Raw genomic sequence first — 18,677 nt, 5'->3', positions numbered from 1 at the left:
AAAGATGCTCAAGTATACAACAAGGACATCTGCTCAACCATGTTTTTAGCAGCTTTATTTGTAACAGCCAGAAGCTGGAAATAGCCCAGATGCCCCTCAGTTGAGGAATGGATACAGAAATTGTGGTATATCTACACATGGAATATTACTCAGAGATAAGAAACAAGGAAATCATGAAATTTGCAGGTAAATGGTGGGAACTGGAAAATATCATCCTGAGTGAGGTATCCCAGAAGCAGAAAGATACACAGGGCTAAATTTGATTCTTACTCTGATGGTCCCAGTTTTCTTACAATGTACACTGTTCTGTAACTTTTCTTGGGTAAGTGAACAAATAACTATTTCAGGAAATGGGATAAAAAAATTTAATTTAACTCTAGTGTTGGGGAAAATGAGTTTACTGAGGTTACATATATAACTATAGGCAACTAACAATATCTAAGAGAGGTTGAATTAATCTTCCTCAGGTATGAGCCTTGTGAGTTATCCAACAGATTGTCATCTTTAAAATCACATACATACAAAAAATACCAAATGAATTTAGCAAGTTTTATTTACCTATTTGTGTCTGTACATGTGTGTGTGTGTGTGTGTGTGTGTGTGTGTGTGTAACAGCAGTAATTAAAGATAAAGAGGCTATGAATTTGAGAGAGAGTATAATATAGGGGAACAGGAACTTTGGGTTTGGAGGGAGGAAAGGGAAGGGGGAATAATATAATTATATTTTAATTTCAAAAAGGATATCTAAAAATAAAAACAAAGACAGAAGTATTTTCATCAGCATGATTTTGCATTTGTGGGCACAAAAACCAAAAGAGTTTCACTACTATATAAAACCTATATAAGTGATAATTGATAAATGTTTTGAGAATTCTTAATGTCCAAAATAAGTAATATAGCAAGAAGACTGGAATAAACTCAATTTTTTCTTTAAATGTTTCTCAATTGACAATATACTTGAAACAATAGAAAAATTGCATCTGGTCTAATTCTGTATGCCATTTTTCAATATTCTAAACTATGAAATTACACTTGTTCAAATATAATTAATGTTTTATCCTTTCTGTGGTTCACACACATACACATTTCACACTATTCATTAATAACATTAAAATCTACAAGAGGCTATTTCATGATAGTAAATTACATTATGTTGATTCTAGGAGTTCTTCTATCTAAATGGTCCATGTTCTAAGAGGCAGCCACTGAGTTCATGTCAGAGAGTCCCTGTTCCCCTTACTTAGAAACCCCCTTGGATACTGTATAGATCACCTCCCCTCTGATGGGGGAGCTCCCTTACCAGGCCACAGAGGAAGAAAATGTAGCCAGTCCTGATGACACCTGATAGGCTAGGGTCAGACAGAAGGGGAGGAGGACCTCCCCTATCAGTGGACTTGAAGAGGGGCATGGGAGGAGAAGAGGGAGGGAAGGAGGGATTGGGAGGGAATGAAGGAGGAGGCTACAGCTGGGATACAAAGTGAATAAATTGTAATTAATATAAAAAATAAAAGTAAAAAAATAAATGCTCCATGTTCTTCATAGTTTGGGCAGTGCTTGATCCACACAGAATTTTTGGAAAATTCACAAAGCCACAACTAAATAAAAAAATGAAACTGTAGATATAAACAAACTGAATCTCTTAAGAACAGGTTGTCCACTAGACTACGGAAGACAATTTACTACATAGCCTAAGAACTTGGGTGTTCTGAAACATAAAGGCTGGGCCTCACCCACCTCAACATGGACAGAAAAGCCTGTCTGAGCTTAGTGTTTCCCAGAATTAGGACACAGGAATGGATTGAGGGAAAAGCAAGTGCTGCGTCCTCAACAGGCAAATTGAACAGATTCTCCTGCCAACTCTCATCTTCCCAAGACTGAATGGCAAGTGCAAGAAAGAAAATGGTATACAGGAAAAGGAATGCCACCACCATTTGCAAGGCCCTTATGTGGGCTGTAGTGCTGGAGTCTCTGGAGCCTTCAGAGCTGAGCTGCATGTTCTTCAGATGTCTCCACAGGGAGAAGATGAGCAGAAGGAAAGATACCAAAGACACAGTGAAGGGTATGAGTGTGAACACAGTGTTTGTCAATAAAGGAAGCATAGGCAACAACATATAGTTATTTGAATGAGAACTATAGGACATATTTGCATTATAGTCATCACTCCAGATTCCAAATAATGTGTTTACAACTATACTATTCATAAACAAGAAGAGAAGGGATGCCAAAAGTGTCACTGAAACCACTTTTCTTACTCTCCACTTTAGGAAAAGAAAAACAGAATTTGAAAAATTAGCTATCTTGAGAAAATAATAGATGCTGAGACACGTAGCAAGCCAGATGTTGAAATGATTGATCACTGTCCAGGAAATACTGAGTATTCTCAAAATTTTTTCAGTTTTTAAAAAGGATGAGTGCCTCTCATTTATCAATACAACTGTGAGTAGTGACCACATAAAAGCAAGCCTGGAGATGGCGAGGGCAGTAAAGAGCTGATCCACTAAAGACAAATTTCTTCTCTTGACCCAGTCCATGATGGTCACCACAGCTATGAATCCATTTCCTAAACTCCCTATAGTGATTTCCACACCTAAGATGACTAATAGTATGCACTGTGCCTTCATTGCCACCAGGAGATGCTCCAAGTTCTACTGCACTGCTGACGGTGAGGTAATGTGATCTTCTCAAAGGCTATGTCTATGAGGTTCTTGAAAATTCAAAAAAATAAGTTTTATGAGATTCCATACACAATGTCAATAAATCATCAACATTCACTAATGACTTGGTTTATAATTTTTGTTAAAAACTGGATATTTTCCAAAACAACCAAGATAAACTTCATTTAGGTCGTAAGTACCTTACATACCACATCAGGAAGTTCTCTGTAGTTGATGCTAAAAGAAATATTGAAGTTTCATGTCAGTCATCAAAACAAAGATTGCTCATATTGACATTGTTTTGCCTGCTTATTTATTAAAATTTAGCTACTTAATTTCCAGTCAAGCTCAGTGTCAAAAATATAATTCACATAGCAGGCAATACAATTAAGCTGGCAAATAGAAAACGACACTAACTACATTTAAAAAATTATCTGTGAGGGAGCCTAATCTTGTTTTTAAGGTTCTTCCCTTAAGTTATTAGAGCATTATCCCTGTATTGTCTACTGAAAATACTGATTGTCTTTCTTCAGCAAGGTCATATATGAACTTCTTTTACATGAACACACAAATGTATACTAATACATAAATATAAAGTTAGACCCACAGCTTCTTCATTTGTCACTTTAGTAACTTATGTTTACCATTAATGAACATTTTCTATGCATCTAACGCATGCTGATTACTATGGTAGCTGTTTAGACATTGTGTAAATTGTTTTTCATGTAATTCATGCAGTACACATCCTGCAAGCATGTATCCATTTTATACAGGCATGAAAACAAATTTAGAAATATTCCTCTTGTTGTCCTTAACAGATAATAATTTTATGTAAATTAACCTACACCATAAACATTTTCATCATCTCTGTGTCTCCCTTTTGCAACACATCCTGCCCTTCATTATCACCAAGAAGCTTCAGAGAGTATTCATTTCACTTTATTTGGTTTCAATGCCTGCTTCTATACACTTACTGTAGGCATCAATTCAGAATGCTGTCATGCCATTCTTGCCTAGGCAAGCTGGAAAATGGAGCATGGCATGATAGCATTCTTCAGTAAGCTAAGGGAGAGTCGAAGAAGCAGTGACATGAGTAGAACAAAGACAGGAGGAAAACATACATTAAATACGACAATAAAGTCTTCTGGTATCACTGGTCAACATATCTCACCATTCAAGACGCTAACTCAGGAGGATGACATGTCTGAAGCCAGTTTGTAATACATTGTGGGATCTAGTCTCAAAACAACAACAGAAATCTATCGAGATTGCAGAGAAAGACATAGAGTGTGGCATGGCAGAGAGGGACCACAAATGCAGTCAGTTGAAGAAGTACTGTGTAAGGAAAGTGGTAGGTCTTAGGATTGTCCAGCCTTTGAGGAACAGACATACTAAGAAAGTAAAGCAGCTCAGCTCTTGGATTTTGAAGAGAAATTGCTATGATAGAAGTATAAGCATACAGTCTGCTAAGAGAGAAGTATAAGCATACCATCACTGCAGAGACATGGAGGTCCTCCTGGCATGGCTCCTTCCTTACAACAGGAAGACAGAGAAATGCAAAACAACCTGGGGGAGGTGTGGAGTGGGTGTTGCTACTGGAACTGCAAGATCTTTTATAAAAGTGACAGAATTTGAATCCACTGGGAGAGTAGCAATCACTCGGAGGAGCTTCTCCAAACCTTTCTTCTGCACCTTCCACTCTGGCTAAGAAATAGAGAAGTTCCCCTTGAGGAGTGGATAATAGGAAAGTCAGTGTTTTCTGAAAGGAGAGCAAAACCAAGAACAGTTTCCAAGTAACTCAACCATAGAGAAAATGACAGATTCCTTCCTCAGAAGCATGAATGACCTTGTAGATTCTATATTTACATATATGATTACAAATCAGTGTAGTCCATATTTTTGCTAGGTGCAACTTTTATTGTCTCACTAATACAAGAAATTGAAAAGGGTTTAAAAAAACCTAAATTCTCTCTTTACACCCCTTCCTTTTATTTAGATCATTATTGTTATAATCTTCTACCTATGAATCTCCAGTGCTTATACATTTCAAAAGTAAAAACAGATTAGATTCTTGATTGAAACACTCAAATTTACCAGAAATTTGAGAAAGTGTATTCAAAGTCCATTTTTCTGTTTTTAAAATTAGTGTTGGTTTTGTGTAAAATTCTGCATTTTAAGGAAAAAAAAACCCTGTGATTTCCAGTGCAATAGAAATACGTAAATATATGTTATGAATTTATAGATGATGACACATGACTGATTACTGACAACATATAGGAATAGGATAGATAATTGATATAGGTAGATCATACATAGACACATGTCACACAGACTTGAAGAGTCTGCCTTGCTCCTCTCTATAGAACTATGTTCTCAGGGAGGAAACTGAGACATTTACCTACATTCTCAGAAAGCAGACTGTGCTACATGCCCGGCAAGGTCACCATAGCCGCTCATAATTTGTCTTTTATCTTTGCTTGTATGAACATGTATCAAGGATTGACCACTTGAGATTGGACAACCTCTATGGAAGTTTATTGCTAGATAATAGAGATTCTCCTCTCTCATCAGACATTCACCACTCATGGTTCTTTTATCCAGGGGATGAGACAATATCTCACAGCAGACATCCTAGTCTTCTGATTCTATCTTTCTGTCTCCTTTTCTGGGAACTGACAGAATATTTCTATACACTTTGGGATGTAATCCTTGAAGCTCATGAACACCATTAAAAATAGAAATGATACATTATTTTCTCCTACCTATATGTCTTTAATTTGCTTTTCTTGTTTTATACTTATAGCCAGGGCTTCAAGTACTGTATTGCAAATAAATAGACATTGTGGGCAGCCTGTCTCATTCCTGATTTTAATGAACTTGTTATGGGTTTTTCTCCATTTATGGTAATGTTGACTTGGGTTTCTGATATATAATTTTTATTATATTGAGGCATATTCCTTCCAATCCTTTTCTTTCTACAACTTTTATGATGCAACCATGTTGTATTTGCCACAAGCCTTTTCTGCATCCCTGAAGATGGTCACGTGATTTTTCCCTTTTAGTCAATTTATTTAATTTATTACATTTACTGGCTTATGTATGTTGTGCTATCCCTATATCTCTGGGAAAAAGCCACCTTGATCATGGTAGATGATCTTTTTGATATATGTGTATACTGTTTGCAAGTATTTTATTTAGAATATTTGTGTTCATGCTTATCAGGGATATGGGCCAATTGCTCTCTTTTGTTGCTATGGCTTTACCTAGCTTTAGTAATACTTGATTTGTAGAAGGAGTTTGGAAGTGCTTCTATTTCTTGTTTTAGTAATTTGAGAAGTATTGATTGCACAGCACTGAAGTTATCGTTGAATTCTGCTGTGAACCTATCTGGATATGATTTTTTTTTTCCAGTCAGAAGAACTTTTATTACTATTCAATTTCCTTATTTGGGAAAGGTTTACATAGTGCCACCCAGGGCCTGCTTACCCTTGGGGTGTCCAGTTACCTTTGAGCACTAGGCTGGACTGGAGGGAATGAAGTTCAGCAAGAAAAGAGGGTTTGGCAGGATCTCAGTCAGTGTGACTGTAAGAGAAATAGCCTTCAACGGAGACAGTTTTCAATGAAATAGCTCTCTTTATTTTGGGGGTATAATGGCTAAATAAACCTTGGAAAGTGGGTAGAAGCTTTTGGGGTGTATTCATCATTGGCTGGGGCCAAGGTGCTGTGGATGTTTCATTTGAATAAAGAAAATTTCAGGCACTTGTTGGACATGTCCTCACAAAGAGAGAGGAACTTTAACCTGTAACCTGGCCACCTGGATATATGAGTACATCTTTTAGGTCAGGGTTGCAAGGCTACATGCACTGGGACACGTAGGCCCAGGGCAGTAACAAAGCAGTCCTACTCTTGCCTGTCTCAGGATGAGACTTTTGGGCTTTGGACACGTCTTGACTTTACCCTTGCTTCAGACTGGCTCCTTTCCCACCCCCCACCCAGTTGTATGGCTTTGTGGTCCCACATCTCTGCCTTTTTGTTTTATAAAGGGGAAATGTCATCATAGTCATCAGCCTTTATGTTGAGAACTATTTGGTATTGAACCAGACCTAGTTGCCAATGATTTTCTCAATGCTATTTCTCTGCCAACTTAGAAATTGGAATAGGCAGAGTGCCAGGAGTAGTAGGGCCTTAATGGCCAGTGTGAGGCTAAGGAGGGAAAGAAGCCAAGCTACCAGAGGGTTTGAGTTCCATGGAGTAGCAGTTTTGAGTGCATAGCATACCTGAAGATCTCGCTGGAGATCTTTGGGCATTTGTATGTTTTCTTCCATTAGTCTAGATTCATTGACATAGAAGCAATATTATTTCCCCAGCACATGCAAGTCTCTCCCTGATCACCAATTAGCAAGTCCAGAGCTCTCTGGTTTTGTAGAACAACTCGTACTAGGAAAATCATCAGTTGCTGAAGACTTGAAACTGCTCACGGTAGAAGCCACCGCCTGGTCAAGCTTGTCCTGGAAGCTGCCAGCTAAATGTGTCTGGTCCTTTTGTAGTGAAAACACAACTTTTTAAAAAAAATATTTTTTTTAATATTAGTTACAGTTTATTAACTTTGTATCTCAGCTGTATCCTGCCCTCTCATTCCCTCCCAATCTCACCCTCCCTCCTCATCTCCTCCCTGCTCCTTTCCAAGTCCACTCATAGAGGAGGACCTCCTCCCCTTTCATCTGACACTGTTTTATCAGGTATCTTCAGGACTGGCTGCAAAGTCCTCCTCTGTGGCCTGGCAAGGCTGCTCCTCTCTTGGGGGGTGGGGAGGTCAAAGAGCCTGCCATTGAGTTCATGTCAGATATAGTCCCTGTTCCCCTTACTAGGCCTGAGCTACCATGGGCTACGTTCAAGCAGAGGAATTCTAGGTTATATCCATACATGTCCTTGTTTGGAGAAACAGTCTCATAAAAGACCCCTGTGCCCAGATATATTTGGACATTGGATGTAGGAGAAAACAAGTAACAGGACAGGACCCTACCACAGAGGGCCTCTGAAAGACTCTACCTACCAGTGTATCAAAGCATATACTGAGACTCTTAACCAAAGCTGTGGCAGAGTACAGGGGGAGTTAATATGACCTCGAGAGGACGGGAGCTCCACAGGAAAGCAAAAACCTTTAAAGGTAGCATTGTAAGTTCGTCTCTGTGTTAACATGCACAGAATGTGCAGTGTGTGCAGGTCGGCTAATGATGATCCTCTACTCAGTGTTGGAGCAGGTAAAAGGCTTCTGTGAACTTTGTAAGTCCATTTGGACTGCATAAGCAAACTGTACCATAAACCTCTGTCCACGTTATACGAAAGATGGCATGAAATAATATGTCATTGGGACTCTGTAGCCAACCATATTTATTGGCTATGCAGAGGCATTCATGCCTCAGCCAATCTCGGAGTGTGGCCATACAGAGGGATCAGCATTTCAACATTTATATGGTCTTTTGTTGTTGTTGTTGTTGTTGTTTGGAGGGGGGTAAGGAGGAGAGTTCTCTTTCTTAATGTCTGCAGCCAAGATTTTCAGGAGGTCTTTCCTGGTCAAATCTATATTTTATTAATTTTGAAGAAATCCACAACTTTTTGCTTCCTGTTGAAACAAGAAAAAAGGCTTCATCAATGCAGCACATTTTTTTTCTTTTTACTTTTATTTTGAAGTTAACATCTTTGAGGTACATAAACTGATCAAATTCAGCAGTCCTTTCCAAAATCTACCATCTTACAGTAGCTGTTTTACCTGTCTCATTGGCATTTTAACAATTTGAAGTCAATAAAGCATCATTTTCCTACCTACTTAGAATATCTGAGATAGGAAATGTGGTGCTAACATATATATGCAGCCTTAGTGTAGATGCCTGGAAAGATATAGTTAAAATGGAACATTTTGGAGAATGGCAGCATTTTAGATCTTTTTGTGTGCATTTTATCACCAAAACTATGGCTAAACATGCTCTCACCAATTGAAAGTTATCCAAATTTTTTTTTTCAATGCAGTTTATTCAGGAACCTTGAACAATCCTCGGACCCCGTGGAAAGCCAGCCCACAGCTTAAATAGTCTCTGGGTAGCCAACCCAGGCGTGCCACGTGGGCAATGCAGATAGGTCCACATACATGGAAGCAAGCCAGATCCTCAGCCTTAGCCAAATGTGGAATTGTTCGTGACAGAGAGCACTCACCATCGGGAAGGTGGAAGGCGGAAACCAGCTCCATCTTTAAGGCATAGCATTCCGCAGCTCTCTACAGTTCCCCCTTTTTGTTTTAGACGCATCAGGCAAGAGTAGAGGTCTGATCTCTGATATTAGAAATAAATTGGGACTTTGTACAGATGTTCATTTAGGTGTCATCCACCCAAAGAGCATCAGACCCGTCCAATACCTTTTTCTCAGAGGCGGGACCTGGGGCATCAACCCGCATGCAATCAGACATGCTCTTCTCTGGGTCCAAAGCGGCTGACCCTGAGTGCAGTGCATCCTGAGCGTAACATTTTAGCTTTTTATGGTAGCCAACCATGCTTGGGGAGAATGTCCTGCTTCAATGGCTGTAAAGGCCTGAATGATCATGGCTGCATCACACTGTTGTGAGACTCTAATCTTGCATATATACCACAGGCAAACCAAGGAGATGAACACCAGAAGGCCTGCTAACGCTCCCATGCCCGCCCATTCCTTCAGATGATTCATGGTTGCAGCAATCCATGTTGATAATCCTGTGGCTAGTCCTGTGTCCACTCTGGTAGAATTTACTGTGACAATGGCCACTCTCAGCTGCTCCATCGTAGTATCGAATTCTCCAGTCCAATTACCTAAAATATAGCTCGACAATTGTTTAGACAGATTTGCAGCACAGGAAAAATTCTCATGTTATATGCTAGTGACTCAAAGTCCAGCATATTTTCATTGACAGCCAAGTTGAGCGATTTGCCATAGGGTATCAATTTGCTCCTGCACGAGGTCAATCCTCTGATTGAACACCATCAAGCTTCCTTTTAGTTGAGCCCCAAATTTTTATAAAGAAGAGTTTTTGTATGTTTAAGAGACAGCAATGAGATTAAAATTACGTTTCTTGGTAACTCTTCAAACTTGACTGCACAAAACTCAGAAACTTTGGACACTAAGTCCTTGCAATTAATTTTGTATTCATGAAGGGGATATATTAGCTAAGAGATTGCTAGCTACTAGGGTGTGTCATAGGAAAGATTAGTTAGTAAAGAATTTCATGCATTACAAAAGATGACATGATGCCAATATTTCATGATGACATGATTCTCTTTTTTGAATAGTAAATAACATTTTAAATGCGTAAAATAAGCTGGCCCAAAATAAGTGGTCTTTCCTCCATTACATCAATTGAAGACTAAATTATGAAAACAAAGTAAAAGAGGACAAAACCTATCTTTTGATTGATTTTTGTCCTGACTTCACATTGAAATTATATATTAGAAATATTGGCTTTGCAGCCAGTCCTGAAGATACCTGATAAAACAGGATCAGATGAATGGGGAGGAGGTCCCCCCCATCAGTGGACTTGGAAAGGGGCATGGTGGAGATGAGGGAAGGAGGGAGGGACTGGGAGGAAATGAGAGATGGGGACATGGCTGGGATACACAGTTAATAAAATGTAACTGATAAAAAAAAAAGAAAAAAAAAGAAATATTGGTAAACAAAAAGAAAAGTAGCAAATTGACTTTCACCTGTGTTGTTAGTTTATAATGCATTTACGGAAAAATATAAAATTATACATAGCTTATATTTTATTTCTATTAAATGGAACTGTTTAAGAACACAGACCTTTAATTAGGTTGATTGATACCAGAAAATAAACTATTTGTGACCTTATGCTTGCACAAAGTTTTTCAAAATAATTATAAAGTATATTGATCAAATCAACAGAAGCACTCTTCAATCTTTTTTATTAATTACACTTTATTCACTTTGTATCCCCCCATAACCTCCTCCTTCCCCCCTCCAAATCTCATCCTCTCACCCCCTTCTTCACACATGCCCCTCCCCAAGTCCACTGATATGGGAGATTCTCCTCTCTTTCCTTCTGATCTTAGTCTATCAGTTCTCATCAGGAGTGGCTGCATTGTCATCTTCTGTGGCCTGGTAAGGCTGCTCCCCACTCAGGGGGAGGTGATCAAAGAGCAGGCCAATCAGATTATGTCAGAGGCAGTCCCTCTTCCCATTACTATGTAACCCACTTGGACACTAAACTGCCATGGGCTACATCTGTGCAGGGGTTCTAGGTTATCTCCATGCATAGTACTTGGTTGGAGTATGAGTCTCTGGGAAGACCCCTGTGTTCAAATTTCTGTTTCTGTTGCTCTCCTTGTGGAGTTCCTGTCCTCTCCAGATCTTACTATTTCCCACTTCTTACATATGATTCCCTGCACTCTGCCCAACAGTTGTCTATAAGTCTCAGCATTTGCTTTGATAGTCTGCAGGGCAGAACCTTTCAGAGGCCCTCTATGGCGAGTTTCTTGCTTGTTTTCTGTTTTATTATTCTTCTGATGTCCTTCCTCTTTGTCTTTCGGGATGGGGATTGAGCATAGTCAGGGTCCTTTCTCTTCATTAGTTTCTTTAGATGTACAGATTTTAGTAGGTTTATCCTATATTACATGTCTCTATGAGTGAGTATATACCATGTGTGTCTTTCTGCTTCTGGGCCCTTAATCTATAGTTGTTGATCTATAGAATTTCTGCAGGTGGTAATCTATAGTCCATTTGACCTGTGAAAAGAGGATAGAGGATGATTCTTTGAAGTTTACAAGAATTCACAACTTTATTAAAACCCACATTGTAGAGAAGGTAATAGATTTTAACCTTTCTGTCATAGTAGAAGCTTGGAAATGGATTTGGGTTAAAAGTATGAACATTGTTTAGTTTGACTGAAAACCATGAAATAGGGGCTTCTTTTCTCTATCCAGAAAACTGGATGAATATAAATTTAGCACAACGAGAAGCATATTTGAGTCTATACTTAAAGACAACCAAAGGAAATTTAAAAGCCTGAGATACCATAACCCAATTGATCAATGTAAAGACTCTAAACATTATACAGAATGTGATAGCAATTATAACTGAATTCCTCTCATCATCATCACACACACACAAAATCCTACCAACTTAAAATACTGAGACTTCTTTCTTTATTAGTTTAAAAGGAGATACAATCGTATTTTTTTTTCTTTTTTTTTTTCAATGCAGTTTATTCAGGAACCTTGAACAATCCTCGGACCCCGGGGAAAGCCAGCCCACAGCTTAAATAGCCTCTGGGTAGCCAACCCAGGCGTGCCACGTGGGCAATGCAGATAGGTCCACATACATGGAAGCAAGCCAGATCCTCAGCCTTAGCCAAATGTGGAATTGTTCGTGACAGAGAGCACTCACCATCGGGAAGGTGGAAGGCGGAAACCAGCTCCATCTTTAAGGCATAGCATTCCGCAGCTCTCTACAGTTCCCCCTTTATGTTTTATACGCATCAGGCAAGAGTAGAGGTCTGATCTCTGATATTAGAAATAAATTGGGACTTTGTATTGATGTTCATTTAGGTGTCATCCACCCAAAGAGCATCAGACCCATCTGATACCTTTTTCTCAGAGGCGGGACCTGGGGCATCAACCCGCATGCAATCAGACATGCTCTTCTCTGGGTCCAAAGCGGCTGACCCTGAGTGCAGTGCTTAGTCTCGCATCCTGAGCATAACATTTTAGCTTTTTATGGTATCCAACCATGCTTGGGGAGACTGTCCTGCTTCAATGGCTGCAAAGGCCTGAATGATCATGGCTGCATCACGCTTGGAACTACAGCCACCATTGTTACTACCATCTCATTGGCGGCTGTTGGAGCTACCACCGGGGCATTAGCCATGAGTCATACTGGGCAGACTGCTCAGACCCTGAATAATCATTTAGCCAATGTAGCTCATGCCTTAGTTGTACATAAAGGAATTAATGCTCAACTAAAAGGAAGCTTGATGGTGTTCAATCAGAGGATTGACCTCGTGCAGGAGCAAATTGATACCCTATGGCAAAACGCTCAACTTGGCTGTCAATGAAAATATGCTGGACTTTGAGTCACTAGCATATAACATGAGAATTTTTCCTGTGCTGCAAATCTGTCTAAACAATTGTCGAGCTATATTTTAGGTAATTGGACTGGAGAATTCGATACTACGATGGAGCAGCTGAGAGTGGCCATTGTCACAGTAAATTCTACCAGAGTGGACGCAGGACTAGCCACAGGATTATCAACATGGATTGCTGCAACCATGAATCATCTGAAGGAATGGGCGGGCATGGGAGCGTTAGCAGGCCTTCTGGTGTTGGTCTCCTTGGTTTGCCTGTGGTATATATGCAAGATTAGAGTCTCACAACAGTGTGATGCAGCCATGATCATTCAGGCCTTTACAATCATATTTTAAAGCATTGATTTTCAAACTATTTAATTTGAAAACCATTAAAAAATTAAAAGAAGTTTAAAATCTCTCATTGTATTTTTGTAATATTAAAATAAAGTGCCTTTATAAGAATAAAGACAGAGCATAATTATAGTTTGCAAAAGCAAAGCAACCAAAATACAGTTGCCTTCTGGATGTAGGCGATACATACGTGTCTCCTGTAATTTTCCACCAGAGCTAATTCTCCTTTAGCCTCAGCTGATAATTTTCTTGGAATGTTTAAGTCTGAAACATCTCATAAGGTTTGAGATAAATTACTCAGCTTTTGGGTGATTCCACAGTGGGCCAGTCAATATCTTCCATGAAGGGAACATTGACAATAAGTTATTTCTGCTATTAAGGAAAAACAAGAGCACACTTGAACAAAATTTAATTGAAGAAAAAAAAATTAAGTTTTTGGTTAGCTGCATTATTTCAAGCCTCATCATCTCAAGGTATATCTGCAGCACGAAAGGTCTTCCATCGTTCTCCAAGTTCAGGTTTTTCAGCTCTGTTTTAGCTAGCCCTCAGAAAAAGAGCTGATAGGCAACAGGTATATGCAGTCTGCCCTAAGGATTTCGTTTTGGCATGCTTGTCCAGCTGTGTCCGTGGTCTTGGTGGATCCTTTCCTTTCCTCCACCTCTCATGCTCAGCCTAGGGGAGGGGTACACCTGCCATTACTATGGGTTGGGTTACATTTTGCAAGGGATTCTTTGGTCAACTCTGGTGGGCCTGGGAAAAGCCCAGGATCATGCATTTGTGGAGCAGGCCAGTCCTCCTTCCTGCTCACATTCACCTTTTGGTTGTGTGCTGGCTCAGCCTGGCAGATGGCAGCTCCTTTTGTAGGAGGAGTGTATCTCTGTGTTTATTTACTCTCTGAAAAGTAGACTCAGAAAAGGAGGCAGGTGTAGTCTGGCTGGATCATGCTGGCAGGACCATGGTGGCGGTATAGGGAGTCGTAAGGTGGAGTGATACTCTCAGTATATATATATGCATATATAATTATACATTAAATATATAATATATTACACACATATTATATATGATTATATAATATTAAATATTAGATAATACAATATATGACTATATAATATATAGTTATATATTATATCAAATACAAGATATAAGCATAATTATATTATATATCATATATTACAAATAATCATATAATTACAAATAATATATATAATATATAATTATGCTTATATCTTGTATATATATCGTATATTATTTGTAATATATTATATATAATATATAATATAATACATATTATATTTAACATGTTATTTATATTAGTTTATCATGTATTTCATATATGATATATATATATATTAGTTTATCATATTGTTTGAAAGGGTCCAACTTTACTTCATCTTTATATCCTAATATTTCATCTTCTACTTGAGTTCTTCTATTTGTAAGGCCTTCCATGACTTTTCCGATTAGGGACTGAGTTTTTCTATTCTATCACCATTTCTGCTTGAGTCCCACTCACATTTTTTTTTTTTTTTTTTTACTAAATTTGTTACTTGTTTTAAAATTCTTAGATAGGCTTTATCATTTTATTTAGCTACACATTTGTGTTTCTTGACTTTACTCAGGAGTTTATTTATAGATGTGTTAGTTCATGCCCCCTTTAAATTTCTTTAACTCCTCGAACTCTGAAAACCTCAGGGACACTACTGTCTCTCCCCACCAGGACTAAAGTAACAGGTTGTGCAATCTTACACACATTTTTACACAGGTTCTAGGATGTGAACTAGTTTCCTGTTCTTTTCCCATCTCCTTAACAACTAAACAATCTTCCAAGATCTTTTTTCTTGAATATGTTGACCTTAAGTTGTATATGCCTTTGACACACTGAACTCCAGTGAGGTTCTTGCTTCTCGCCAATGTGTGTTAATTGGTGAACCCAATCCTCTAAGTACAGAAACACTATAGCCATAGCTGCTTAAATGAACTCTTCTTCGTACAATACCCTCTCTGTCACATCCAGATAGAGGGCCTTGTCTGAATTTAGTGCCAGGGAACAAAAAACTCCCTGTGGTTCACCATATGAAGTAATAGTTTCTGAATATCAGTATACTTGTTTCATAACTATCCACCGTGTATGAAAGAAATCCATGGTGTTTTGCCTGATCCTGATTGTGTGATTGTAAGAATCATGAAAAGAAAAAAATTTAGAGAATTTTCCTATTGTTTCTGTTCTGTGAAGTAAGGAACATTACTATAGACAAAAACAAAAGCAGGGTAGAGAGCACCAGAGGAAGACACAAGGTTTACCATTGCATCCATGTGTGCATTAACAGGCAGAAACACACATACACATGTACCACCAGGGTTGAAGAAGGAGGAAAAGATAAAACGAAGGAAAAGGAAGAAGGAAAAGGCCAGAAGGAAAAGGCCATCGTCCCCTACAATTTCTCACCTTTTCAAGAAAAAATAAAACAAACAAAAAACCAAAATAAACAAACAAAACACTTGACACTATTGAGCATAAACCACACTCATGTTAGTAGCATACCATGTGCTGAAAAGGTTACTGACTTCACTGAAGTAAACACATTTTTTTCTTTTTTTTTTTTTTTTTTTTTCAGAGGAGCAGATTTTATTTCATCATGCCTTCATGCCTCTTTTTTTTTTTTTTCAATGCAGTTTATTCAGGAACATTGAACAATCCTCGGACCCCGGGGAAAGCCAGCCCACAGCTTAAATAGCCTCTGGGTAGCCAACCCAGGCGTGCCACGGGGGCAATGCAGATAGGTCCACATACATGGAAGCAAGCCAGATCCTCGGCCTTAGCCAAATGTGGAGTTGTTCGTGACAGAGAGCACTCACCATCGGGAAGGTGGAAGGCGGAAACCAGCTCCATCTTTAAGGCATAGCATTCCGCAGCTCTCTACAGTTCCCCCATTTTTTTCTATTAAATGACCGTGGATGAACTCTAACTGAACACCAGTGTATTAACTTTCCCTAAATAAACTAATTCCAAAGACAATTAAGCTAGTAAGAAATAACCTTCATGTACATTTTTGTTATTGTTGTTTCGTTTTCTATTCTTTTTCTCTTGACATTACAACAATTTTCAAGGGACCTAGAAATTTACAAAATTCCCGAGAGAAAACTCTGCCACTAGCTCTACAGGAAAATGTTCTCAGTAGTGAGGTCAAGTCAGAGAAAAAATATAAAATAAAGCTCAACATCACTGGCTGTAATTTATAATAACTTGATTTAACATTCTGTAAATTCCCAACTTCTGGATGGGCAGGAAGTGCACTCTGCATTCTGTTGGGAAGGAAAGCAATGTTAACTGAGACTAAGGCAAAGTTCAGCTGTTATGGAAAACACTATCATTCAAATAGTGTCACGTGATTATAGAGGTTTGGTGAGTTACTTTTACCACAGCCCTAATCTTCAATTGTTGTTACTGAAGGAAAAAAAAAAAAAAAGGAATTCTCATTCGCTAGTATTCAAATAAAGCATATTCTCTTTCAGTCTTTTGCATGGTTTTACCTTGTCTAGGCTCTATGTAATTTGAATTCACCAAATTTAGTAGGTGGGTGTTAAAACTTCAAAACCCAGTGCATGGAAGATGCAGGAAATGGATTATGGGTAAGCCTCAGTCCTCAGGAGATGTTTGTTGTTAGAGATTCTTCATTACTGGTAACTGATTTAAACAAACACATAGAATCTATGCAGAAGCCTTTAAAGGAATTAATCTCTATGTTTTTTCTCCCTCAGCATCCTTGTTTTCTGTGGGATTCTCTAGAAAGTTCAATTATCTATAGATAATTATTGTTTGTTATAACTCTATTACTTATGTTAAGAAACATACACACAATCACAACTACTCACAAATTTCATAAGGCCTGCAGGACGTGATTCGCTATTCTCAGACTTTGTAAAGGTTCACAACCTCTTCTTCCACACTCAGACATGTTGATGACTTTCATGAAGTATGTGACCCAAGCTTAAGTTTTTCTTAAGGGTGCTCCTCCTGACTGTATTTAATTTTTATATGTAAATCTTTTAGACAATTTATGGATATTTTATGTATACGTCTGAGTACCTGCATGTTTTCACTTTAACCACAGCAATGCTTAGTGCCCATGGAAGTCAGAAGGAGTCATTGAATTCCCAAGAACTGGAGTTACAGCAGTTGCTAGTATCCATGTTGGTACTGGGAACCAAATCTGGTTCCTCTGCAAAAGCAGCAAGTGCTCTTTACTGATAATGCCCTACTTCTGAGCCAAGTTTTAAGCAATGTTTTGAAGAGTTTCATTCACATCCAATGTAGCTACATGATATTCCATAGCATTGTATTCACAGGAGGATGTGAAAATAATGGTTACCTTAGGAAACTAATTATTTTCTACTCACAGTGTAAACGTCTGCATTCATTCAGAACTTGATTATTGTTAAACTCTGCAGTTTACAAAGTCTATTAGAGTTCAGACTCTGTACAGTTCTTGGCATACTGAGGTATGAAATTTATATCTTGTTTCAGCTACAATGAGAAAAATTTAGAGGATTTCTATAAAGAATGAGTCCTGGTCTAATTTCTACTTTGAAAGGATCGTTCTGGCTCTTGTGACAAGAAAGGCTGGGATTGAGCCAGGAGTGTTGGCACATGCCTTTAATCCTTATACTTAGGAAAGCAGAGGCAGTCAGATATAGATAGTGCATCCAGGACACCCACGGTTACACGAGAAACCGTCTTGAAAAACAAAAACAAAAACAAAGAAATCAACAACAACAACAAAAACAAAGGGATGGGAATGAAGGTAAGATTTTTTTTCCAGCTTGGTGTGGGTTGAGATGATGCTTACTAATGTTCTAACCTGGGAACATATGGTAGAAATTGTTAAATGATGTCATATCTGAAGTATATTTGAAGTAACGGTGAATGGATTTGATAATACGTAGTAGTAGCTGAGAGAGCAGAGATCACAGGAACTTTGACGGGTGTGTGAATAAATTGTGATTAGTGGGGAAAAATGTAAGGAGGAGCTATGATATGAACTGGGCTCGGAACATGACTATATCTGGTGAAGCCTTCTAGAAAGAGCATAACATAATCTTAAAATCAATCCTTTAAACATTTGAACAGAGACAGATTAGGGATATATATATACATACACACTGAGGAAGCAGCAAGATATAATACTTTAAACTATGCAGAGATGTCCCTGAAGAAACTTAACATACTTCTAAATTAATCCTGGACTTTGAGCCATTAAATTCACATGAAAATATATTCTGTTTTGCCTGCACTGAGTATGGGGGTTTGGTGGTTTCACTTGTTTTGGTTATTTGTATTTTTGACTTCCAACATAAACGTACATAGAACAGTATAGATAGGTTTGAAGAAGTGAAAAATAAAGGCTTCTATTTTAGGCATTCTAAGTTTGAAATAGATACCAAAATACAAGGAAATAATTAGGAGATTTCTCATTCTTCCTGGTGCATAATGCCAGCATAAGGGTGCTCATTGCTTCAAATCCACCTCTTTCTGACTCACAGTCTTCACTGTCCTGTCAGTTCTTCTCTAG

At 38.4% G+C, this 18,677-nt stretch overlaps 1 protein-coding gene across 1 annotated transcript; it reads right to left on the bottom strand.

Moving 5' to 3' along the window:
• Nucleotides 1-1,688: 1,688 nt before the first annotated feature.
• LOC110564026 (taste receptor type 2 member 140-like) lies at nt 1,689-6,979 on the bottom strand. Its single transcript, XM_021661299.1, has 2 exons — nt 6,932-6,979; nt 1,689-2,645 (listed from the first exon to the last, which is right to left on the bottom strand). Exons 1-2 carry the CDS (start codon nt 6,977-6,979, stop codon nt 1,689-1,691), a joined length of 1,005 nt encoding a protein of 334 aa, XP_021516974.1.
• Between the last annotated feature and the right edge of the window lie 11,698 nt (nt 6,980-18,677).

This window comes from Meriones unguiculatus, chromosome 5 (assembly GCF_030254825.1).
Source record: "Meriones unguiculatus strain TT.TT164.6M chromosome 5, Bangor_MerUng_6.1, whole genome shotgun sequence".
Classification (NCBI taxonomy): domain Eukaryota; kingdom Metazoa; phylum Chordata; class Mammalia; order Rodentia; family Muridae; genus Meriones; species Meriones unguiculatus.
This window is presented reverse-complemented; position numbering and strand designations above follow the sequence as displayed.